This window comes from Ammospiza caudacuta, chromosome 1 (genome assembly GCF_027887145.1).
Source record: "Ammospiza caudacuta isolate bAmmCau1 chromosome 1, bAmmCau1.pri, whole genome shotgun sequence".
Taxonomy (NCBI): Eukaryota; Metazoa; Chordata; class Aves; order Passeriformes; family Passerellidae; genus Ammospiza; species Ammospiza caudacuta.
Window position 1 is genome coordinate 156245102 of NC_080593.1, and position 10965 is coordinate 156256066.

At 62.4% G+C, this 10965-nt stretch overlaps 1 protein-coding gene across 1 annotated transcript in view; it reads right to left on the minus strand.

Annotated features, from left to right (window-relative positions):
• LOC131568194 (myosin-6-like) overlaps positions 1-4729 on the minus strand; it is a 32043-nt gene extending 27314 nt beyond the window's left edge. The window contains exons 1-3 of the mRNA XM_058820136.1: positions 4698-4729; positions 2199-2404; positions 600-743 (exon numbers count right to left, since the gene is read on the minus strand). Coding sequence (XP_058676119.1) covers positions 600-743; positions 2199-2399 — 345 coding nt within the window. The 5' untranslated portion in view covers positions 2400-2404; positions 4698-4729. The remainder of the gene's footprint in view (positions 1-599; positions 744-2198; positions 2405-4697) is intronic.
• Between the last annotated feature and the right edge of the window lie 6236 nt (positions 4730-10965).

The following is a 10965-nucleotide window of genomic DNA, read 5'->3' on the forward strand; positions in this document are numbered from 1 at the left end:
TTCCCTCTCCCATTTTTGAGGTCCCCCACCCCATTTTTAACGTTCCCCCCCCATTTTTCAAATCCTTCCCCCATTTTTGAGGTTCCCCACCCCATTTTTAATGTTCTGCCCCGTTTTTGAGGTCCCCTCCCCATTTTTGAGATTCCCCCCCCCATTTTTGAGATTTCCCCCATTTTTGATGTTCTCCCCCCCATTTTTGAGGTCCCCCCTCCCTATTTTTGAGGTTCTCCCCCCCATTTTTGAGGTTCCCCACCCCATTTTTAACGTTCCCCCCCCATTTTTCAAATCCTTCCCCCATTTTTGAGGTTCCCCACCCCATTTTTAATGTTCTGCCCCGTTTTTGAGGTCCCCTCCCCATTTTTGAGATTTCCCCCCCCATTTTTGAGATTTCCCCCCCATTTTTGCTGTTCCCCCCCATTTTTGATGTTCTCCCCCCCATTTTTGAGGTCCCCCTCCCATTTTTGCTGTCCCCCCCCCATTTTTGCTGTCCCCCCCCATTTTTGATGTTCTCCCCCCCCATTTTTGAGGTCCCCCTCCCCATTTTTGAGGTTCTCCCCCCCCCCATTTTTGGGGTCCCCCTGCCCATTTTGGGGTCTCACGTAGATCATCCAGGCCGCGTAGCGCTCCTTGAGGTTGAAGAGCACGGCGGGCTCGTGCAGGAACGTCAGCATGGCCATGTCCTCGATCTTGTCGAACTTGGGCGGGTTCTGCTGGTGCACGTCGCCCTCCTTGACCGTCACCGTCTGGGGGACACCGGGGGGGTCAGCGGTGACCCCACAGTGTCACCGGCGTCACCTCTCCCGGCCTGGTGTCCACGGTGGTGACCCCTCTCTAGGAGCTCCACCACGAGCCCCACCGTGATGCATCTGGGCTCTCCTTGAGGTCGCCATGACCCGCCTGGTGTCACCTCTCCCAGCTTGGTGTCCATGGTGGCATCTCCATCAATGTCCCCTTGAGACCCCTGTGACCCTCCCCATGTCCCTGAGCCCCCCTTGACCCCAAGGTCCCCGTGTCCCCAAGGTCTCCATGACCCCCGTGGTGTCACCTCTTCCAGCTCCTCTCCATGGTGGCATCTCCCCTGTGTCCCATTGAGAGCCCTGTGACCCCTACATGTCCCCAGGCCCCCCGTGTCCCCCCGGTGTCACCTCTCCGAGCTCGGTCTCCACGGTGACGCTGCCGCCCCATTGAGACCCCTGTGACCCCAAGGTCCCAATGTCCCCAAGGTTCCTGTGACCCTCCCCAAGGTCCCCATGTCCCCCATGACCCCCTCACGTCCCTGCGCCCCTGGGTGTCACCTCTCTGAGCTTGGTCTCCACGGTGCCATCTCCCCAGTGTCCCATCGAGACCCCCGTGTCCCCGAGCCCCCCGTGTCCCGCCGGTGTCACCTCTCTGAGCTCGGTCTCCACGGTGCCATCTCCCCAGTGTCCCATCGAGACCCCCGTGTCCCCAAGCTCCCCATGACCTCCCCAGAGCCCTGTGACTGTCCCCAAGGTCCCCATGTCCTCAGGCCCCCTGCGAGCCCCCAATGCCACCTCTCCCATCTTGATCTCCACAGTGACATCTCCCCAGTGTCCCACCGAGACCCCCGTGTCCCCAAGCCCCCCGTGTCCCCCCGGTGTCACCTCTCCGAGCTTGGTGTCGATGGTGGCATCTCCCCAATGTCCCACTGAGACTCCCGTGTCCCCAAGCCCCCCATGTCCCCTCCATGTCACCTCTCCGAGCTTGGTGTCGATGGTGGCATCTCCCCAGTGTCCCATTGAGATCCCTGTGACCCTCCCCATGTCCCTGAGTCCCCCGTGTCCCCCCGGTGTCACCTCTCCGAGCTCGGTCTCCACGGTGCCATCTCCCCAGTGTCCCATTGAGACCCCCGTGTCCCCAAGCCCCCCATGTCCCCTCCATGTCACCTCTCCGAGCTTGGTGTCCATGGTGGCATCTCCCCAATGTCCCATTGAGATCCCTGTGACCCTCCCCATGTCCCTGAGTCCCCCGTGTCCCCTCCATGTCACCTCTCCGAGCTCGGTCTCCACGGTGCCATCTCCCCAGTGTCCCACCGAGACCCCCGTGTCCCCAAGCCCCCCATGTCCCCTCCATGTCACCTCTCCGAGCTTGGTGTCGATGGTGGCATCTCCCCAGTGTCCCATTGAGATCCCTGTGACCCTCCCCATGTCCCTGAGTCCCCCGTGTCCCCCCGGTGTCACCTCTCCGAGCTCGGTCTCCACGGTGACGCTGCCGCCCTGTCTCTCCAGCACGCGTCCCCTGACGAACTCGTGTCCCGCGTGGGGCACGAAGCACTCGGCGCGGGGGTCGAAGGGACGCGTGGTGGCCGCCAGGCGCTCGCGCTCGCCCGGCCGCAGGAACGGCGCCGCCGCGCCCAGGGCCGCCAGCACCGCGTCCGCCATCGCTCCTGGGGGACAATGACACTGTGGGGGGACAGGGATGGACCCCGACCCACCCACCGACCGTCCATGGACATTGATTGTCACCAGGACTGCGTCCGCCATCGCTCCTGGGGGACAATGTCACTGTGGGGGGACAGGGATGGACCCCGACCCACCCAGAGACCCTCCATGGACATTGATTGTCACCAGCACCGCGTCCTGGGGGACAATGACACATGTGGGGGACAGGGATGGACCCCGACCCACCCACTGACCGTCCATGGTCACTGATTGCCACCAGCACTGCGTCCTGGGGGACAATGACACATGTGGGGGACAGGGATGGACCCCGACCCACCCAGAGACCCTCCATGGACACTGATTGTCACCAGGACTGCGTCCGCCATCGCTCCTGGGGGACAATGACACTGTGGGGGGACAGGGATGGACCCCGACCCACCCACCGACCGTCCATGGTCACTGATTGTCCCCAGCACCGCGTCCTGGGGGACAATGTCACTGTGGGGGACAGGGATGGACCCCGACCCACCCAGAGACCCTCCATGGACCCCCATGATTGACCCCATGGTCATTGATGGGCCACCATGGTCACTGATTGACCCCACGGTGTCACCAGCACCGCATCCAACATCTCTCCTGGGGGACAGGGACACCGGGGGATGGACCCCTGCCCACCCACCGACCCTCCATGGACACCCCCATGGTCACTGATTGTCACCAGCACCGTGTCCGCCATCGCTCCTGGGGGACAATGTCACTGTGGGGGGACAGGGATGGACCCCGACCCACCCAGAGACCCTCCATGGACATTGATTGTCACCAGCACCGTATCCACATCTGTCCTGGGGACAGGGACACCTGGGGATGGACCCCGACCCACCCAGAGACCCTCCATGGTCACTGATTGTCCCCAGCACTGCGTCCTGGGGGACAATGTCACTGTGGGGGGACAGGGATGGACCCCGACCCACCCAGAGACCCTCCATGGTCACTGATTGTCCCCAGGACCGCGTCCACCACCTCTCCTGGGGGGACAGGGACACCTGGGGATGGACCCCCCCCACTGACCCTCCATGGACCCCCATGATTGACCCTCATGGCCATTGATTGACCCCCATGGTCAGTGATTGACCCTCAAGGCCATTGATTGGCTCCCACGGTCATTGATTGATCCTCTGTGGTCACTGATTGACCCCCACAGCCATTGATTGACCCCCCTGGCCATTGATTGACCCCCCTGGCCATTGATTGATCCCCCTGGCCATTGATTGATCCCTGTGGCCATTGATTGACCCCTGTGACCATTGATTGATCCCCCTGGCCATTGATTGATCCCTGTGACCATTGATTAACCTCTGTGACCATTGATTAACCTCCTGGCCATTGATTGACCCCCACAGCCATTGATTGACCCCCATGGTCAGTGATTGACCCTCGGAGTCATTGATTGGCTCCCACGGTCATTGATTGATCTCTGTGGTCACTGATTGACCCCCAAGTCATTGATTGACCCCCAAGGACACTGATTGACCCCCACAGCCATTGATTGACCCCCACAGCCATTGATTGACCCCCACAGCCATTGATTGAACCCCTGGCCATTGATTGACCCTCAAGGCCATTGACTGACCTCTGTGACCATTGATTGACCCCCTGGCCATTGATTGACCCCCAAGGTCACTGATTGACCCTCGTAGCCATTGATTGATCCCTGTGACCATTGATTGACCCCCATGGCCATTGATTGATCCCTGTGGCCATTGATTGACCTCTGTGACCATTGATTGACCCCCTGGCCATTGGTTGACCTCCAAGGTCACTGATTGACCCTCAAGGCCATTGATTGACCTCTGTGACCATTGATTGACCCTCATAGCCATTGATTGACACGCATGGCCATTGATTGACCCCCTGGCCATTGATTGACCCTCATGGCCATTGATTGACCCTTGTAGCCATTGATTGACCTCTGTGACCATTGATTGACCCCCTGGCCATTGATTGACCCCCCTGGCCATTGATTGACCCCCAAGGTCACTGATTGACCCCACGGCCATTGATTGACCTCCAAGGTCACTGACTGACCCTCGTAGCCATTGATTGACCCCCTGGCCATTGATTGACCCCCTGGCCATTGATTGACCCCCTGGCCATTGATTGATCCCCTGGCCATTGATTGACCCCCTGGCCATTGATTGACCCCCAAGGTCACTGATTGACCCCACGGCGCCACCTGGGGGGTGACAGGGACAGACCCCCCCAGGGACCCCCCCCCCCCCCACAGCCCCCCACCCGTACCTGGAGTCCGTGGGTCGCGTGGGTTGGATGGAGAGATCTGGGGGGACACTGGGGTGAGGGGCTGCACCCCACGGATCCCCACGCGCCCCACACACCCCACGTGTGCCCCACAGATCCCTCATACACCCCACAGATCCCCACGCGCCCCACACACCCCACGTGTGCCCCACAGAATCGCCGTGACCCCATAGACCCCACAGACCCCCCCTTGCACCCCATAGAGACCCCCATGCATCCCAAAGACCCTCGGAGAACGCCCAGAGACCCCACGTGTGCCCCACAGATCCCTTGTACGCCCCACAGATCCCCTGTGCCCCACAGATCCCTTGTACGCCCCACAGATCCCCTGTGCCCCACAGATCCCTTATACACCCCACAGATCCCTTGTACACCCCACAGATCCCCTGTGCCCCACAGATCCCTTATACACCCCAAAAATCCCCTGTGCCCCATAGACGCCAAAGGCTTCCCCTGTGCCCCACAGATGCCCCTATATACCACACAGACCCCTTTGCACCCCACAAGTCCCCTGTGCCCCATAGATCCCATCATGCGCACCCCACAGATCCCAAAGGCTTCCCATGCGCCCCACAGATCTCGTGTGATCCATGACCCACCCCAAACACTGGTTGCCCAACAGATCCCCTGTGCCCCACAGATCCCCTGTGCCCCACATATCCCTTATGCACCCCACAGATGCCCTGTGCCCCACAGATCCCCTGTGTGATCCACGTCACACCCTACAACCCACCCCAAACACCGGGTTCCCCCCAGGCCCCTGTGCGCCCCACAAATCCCCTGTGCCCCATAGATCCTGCCGACTTCCCATGTGCCCCACAGATCCCCTTAGGCACCCCACAGACGCCTGTGCCCCATAGATCCCAAAGGCTCCCCCTGTGCCCCACAGATCCCCTGCGTGATCCACAACCCACCCTAAGACCCACCCCAAACACTGGGTGCCCCATAGACCCCGGCGCACCCCACACATCCCCTGCGCCCCACAGATCCCGCAGGCTTCCCATGCGCCCCACAGATCCCTTATGCGCCCCACAAATCCCCTGTGCCCCACAGATCCCTTACGCACCCCCACACATCCCCTGCGCCCCACAGATCCCACAGGCTTCCCATGCGCCCCACAGATCCCTTATGCACCCCACACATCCCCTGCGCCCCACAGACCCCGGCGCACCCCACACATCCCCTGCGCCCCACAGATCCCGCAGGCTTCCCATGCGCCCCACAAATCCCTTATGCGCCCTACAAATGCCCTGTGCCCCACAGATCCCTTATACACCCCAAAAATCCCCTGTGCCCCATAGACCCCGGCGCACCCCACACATCCCCTGCGCCCCACAGATCCCGCAGGCTTCCCATGCACCCCACAGATCCCTTATGCGCCCCCTTGTGCCCCATAGATTCCACTATGCGCCCCACAGATCCCTTATGCGCCCCACAAATCCCCTGCGCCCCACAGATCCCTTACGCACCCCACACATCCCCTGCGCCCCACAGATCCCTTATGCACCCCACAGACCCCTGTGCCCCACAGATCCTTTATGCACCCCACAGATCCCCAGTGCCCCACAGATCCCGCAGGCTTCCCATGTGCCCCACAGATCCCTTATGCGCCCCACAAATCCCCTGCGCCCCATAGATCCCTTACGCACCCCACAAATCCCCTGCGCCCCACAAATCCCTTATGCACCCCACAGACCCCTGTGCCCCACAGATCCTTTATGCACCCCACAGAACCCCTGTGTCCCACAGACCCTTTATGCACCCCACACATCCCCTGTGCCCCATAGACCCCGGCGCACCCCACACATCCCCTGCGCCCCACAGATCCCGCAGGCTTCCCATGCGCCCCACAGATCCCTTATGCGCCCCCTTGTGCCCCATAGATTCCACTATGCACCCCACAGAGCCCCAGTGCCCCACAGAGCCCCAGTGCCCCACAGATCCTTTATGCACCCCACAGAGCCCCAGTGCCCCACAGACCCCACAGCCTTCCCACACACCCCCACGCCCGCCCCACAGGCCCCTCACCCTCGGTCCGTGCCCCACAGCAGCACTGGGGCAGCCCCGCGGCCCCACAGATTTTATAGGGCGCTGTGGGGAGGAGGAGCCGTGGGGCGGGACCCGGGGGCTGATAAAGGAGGGGAGGGGGCGGCCCCACACTGCCCCGCCCCCCGTGGGGTCTCTGTGGGGTCGGAGGGTCCGAGCCCCCCATGTTCGCCCCACAGGGCGAGTTGTGGGGTCAGGGGGTCCGAGCCCCCTGTGTCCGCCCTATAGGGCCAGTTGTGGGGCAGATCCAGGTTTGGGGTTGTCCTATAGGGCAGAGCCGGAGGGGTCCCATTTCAGGGGATTCTATGGGGCACAGACAGGGGGTCCCTTTTTAGGGGATTCTATGGGGCACAGACAGGGGGTCCCTTTTTAGGGGATTCTATGGGGCAGGTGGGTCTCTTATTTAGGGGATTTTGTGGGGCAGGAACGGGGGTAGGTCCCTCATTTAGGGGATTCTATGGGGCAGAGGGGTCTCTTTGTAGGGGATTCTATGGGGCAGGAGGATCCCTTTGTAGGGGATTCTATGGGGCAGGTGGGTCTCTTGTTTAGGGGATTCTGTGGCATAGGGGGAGATCCCTTTGTAGGGGATTCTGTGGGGCAGGGACTGGGGGGAATCCCTTACTTAGGGGATTCTATGGGGCAGGGGATCCCTTTGTAGGGGATTCTATGGGGCAGGAGGATCCCTTTGTAGGGGATTCTATGGGGCAGAGGGATCTCTTTTTAGGGGATTCTATGGGGCAGGAGGATCCCTTTGTAGGGGATTTTATGGGGCAGGGGATCCCTTTGTAGGGGATTCTATGGGGCAGGGGATCCCTTTTAGGGTATTCTATGGGGCAGGAGGATCCCTTTGTAGGGGATTCTATGGGGCAGGGGATCTCTTTGTAGGGGATTCTGTGGGGCAGGGGATCTCTTTGTAGGGGATTCTGTGGGGCAGGGGATCTCTTATTAGGGGATTCTATGGGGCAGGAGGATCCCTTTGTAGGGGATTCTATGGGGCAGGAGGATCCCTTTGTAGGGGATTCTATGGGGCAGAGGGATCTCTTTTTAGGGGATTCTATGGGGCAGGGGATCCCTTTTAGGGTATTCTATGGGGCAGGGGATCCCTTTGTAGGGGATTCTATGGGGCAGGGGATCCCTTTTAGGGTATTCTATGGGGCAGGAGGATCCCTTTGTAGGGGATTCTGTGGGGCAGGGGATCCCTTTTAGGGGATTCTATGGGGCAGGAGGATCCCTTTGTAGGGGATTCTATGGGGCAGGGGATCTCTTTTTAGGGGATTCTGTGGGGCAGGGACAGGGGAGTCTCTCATTTAGGGGATTCTATGGGGCAGAGGGGGTTCCCTCATTTAGGGGATTCTGTGGGTCCCTTTCAGGGGATTCTATGGGGCAGTGGCTCCCTTTTTAGGGAATTCCATGGGGCAGGGGATCTCTTTTAGGGCATTCTATGGGGCAGGAACAGGGGGGGTCCCTTTCAGGGCACTCTGTGGGGCAGGGGGTCCCTTTTTGGACATTCTATGGGGCCGGGGTCCCTTTCAGGGCACTCTATGGGGCCGGGGTCCCTTTTGGGGCATTCTATGGGGCCGGGGGTCCCTTTTGGTGCACTCTATGGGGCCGGGGTCCCTTTCAGGGCGCTCTATGGGGCCGGGGTCCCTTTCAGGGCATTCTATGGGGCAGGGGGTCCCTTTCAGGGCGCTCTATGGGGCCGGGGTCCCTTTCAGGGCGCTCTATGGGGCAGGGGTCCCTTTCAGGGCATTCTATGGGGCAGGAACAGAGGATCTCTTTTAGGGCATTCTATGGGGCAGGGGTCCCTTTCAGGGCACTCTATGGGGCAGGAACAGGGGGGGTCCCTCTCAGGGCGCTCTATGGGGCCGGGGTCCCTCTCAGGACATTCTGTGGGGCCGGTGTCCCTTTCAGCGCGCTCTATGGGGCCGGGGTCCCTTTCAGGGCATTTTATGGGGCAGGGGTCCCTCTCAGCGCATTCTATGGGGCCGGGGTCCCTCTCAGGACATTCTATGGGGCAGGGGGTCCCTCTCAGGGCGCTCTATGGGGCAGGAACAGGGGGGTCCCTTTCAGGGCACTCTATGGGGCCCGGGTCCCTTTTGGTGCGCTCTATGGGGCAGGGATCCCTCTCAGCGCATTCTATGGGGCAGGGGTCCCTCTCAGGACATTCTATGGGGCAGGGGTCCCTCTCAGCGCATTCTATGGGGCAGGAACAGAGGGTCCCTCTATGGGGCCGAGTCCCGCGCGGTGTCCCCGCGCCGGCGGGCGCTGACAGGCGCGTCGCTATCGCGGCTATATCGGGACACGCCGGGGGCGCTGGGGCCCTTATCTGTGCCCTGGGCCGCCGCCGTGGGGCCGCCGTGGGGCCGCCGTGGGGCCGCCGTGGGGCCGGGGGGCGCCGGGGGGCGCTGGCAGCGGGCCGGACACGGCCCCACTTTGTCCCGGCCGCGGTGACAAAGTGTCCCCGAGAGGCGACAAATTCCTGCGGGCGGGGCGGGGGCAGCGACAGCGGGAGCCGGGGGGGGGCGGGGACACGGAGGGACCCCGGCCCCATAGAGAGACCCCGGCCCCATAGAGAGACCCCGGCCCCATAGAGAGACCCCGGCCCCATAGAGGGACCCCGGCCCCATAGAGACCCCCCTGCCCCATAGAGACACCCCTGCCCCATAGAGACACCCCTGCCCCATAGAGAGACCCCGGCCCCATAGAGACCCCGGCCCCATAGAGAGACCCCGGCCCCATCGAGACCCCGGCCCCATAGAGAGACCGGCCCCATAGGGGGACACCGGCCCCATAGAGACCCCCCTGCCCCATAGAGACACCCCTGCCCCATAGAGACACCCCGGCCCCATAGAGACACCCCTGCCCCATAGGGACCTCGGCCCCATAGAGACCCCTGCCCCATAGGGGGACACCGGCCCCATAGAGACACCCCTGCCCCATAGAGACCCCGGCCCCATAGAGACACCCCTGCCCCATAGAGAGACCCCTGCCCCATAGAGAGACCCCGGCCCCATAGAGACACCCCTGCCCCATAGAGACCCCGGCCCCATAGAGAGACCCCTGCCCCATAGAGAGACCCCTGCCCCATAGAGGGACACCGGCCCCATAGAGACCCCTGCCCCATAGAGAGACCCCTGCCCCATAGAGACCCCTGCCCCATAGAGACCCCGGCCCCATAGAGACCCCGGCCCCATAGAGAGCCCCCTGCCCCATAGAGAGACCCCGGCCCCATAGAGAGACCCCTGCCCCATAGGGGGACACCGGCCCCATAGAGACCCCCCTGCCCCATAGAGACCCCGGCCCCATCGAGACCCCTGCCCCATAGAGAGACCCCGGCCCCATAGAGGGACCCCTGCCCCATAGAGAGACCCCGGCCCCATAGAGACCCCGGCCCCATCGAGAGACCCCGGCCCCATAGAGACACCCCTGCCCCATAGGGACCCCCCTGCCCCATAGAGAGACCCCTGCCCCATAGGGACCCCGGCCCCATAGAGAACCCGGCCCCATAGAGACACCCCTGCCCCATAGAGAGACCCCTGCCCCATAGGGACCCCCCTGCCCCATAGAGACCCAGGCCCCATAGAGACACCCCTGCCCCATAGAGACCCCCCTGCCCCATAGAGACCCAGGCCCCATAGAGGGACACCGGCCCCATAGAGAGATCCCTGCCCCATAGAGAGACCCCTGCCCCATAGAGAGACCCCGGCCCCATAGAGAGACCCCTGCCCCATAGAGAGACCCCGGCCCCATAGAGACCCCGGCCCCATAGAGAGACCCCTGCCCCATAGAGACACCCCTGCCCCATAGAGACCCCGGCCCCATAGAGAGACCCCGGCCCCATAGAGAGACCCCTGCCCCATAGGGATCCCCCTGCCCCATAGAGAGACCCCGACCTCATAGAGACCCCTGCCCCATAGAGAGACCCCTGCCCCATAGAGAGACCCCGGCCCCATACAGAGACCTTCCCTGCCCCATAGGGATCCCCCTGCCCCATAGAGACCCCTCTGCCCCATAGAGACCCCTCTGCCCCATACAGAGACCCCTGCCCCATAGGGAGACCCCGGCCCCATAGAGACCCCCTTGCACCATAGAGACCCTCCCTGCCCCATAGAGGCGTCTGGCCCCATAGAGACCCTCCCTGCCCCATAGAGACCCTCCCTGCCCCATAGAGGGGCCTGGCCCTATAGAGACCCCCCTGTCCCAT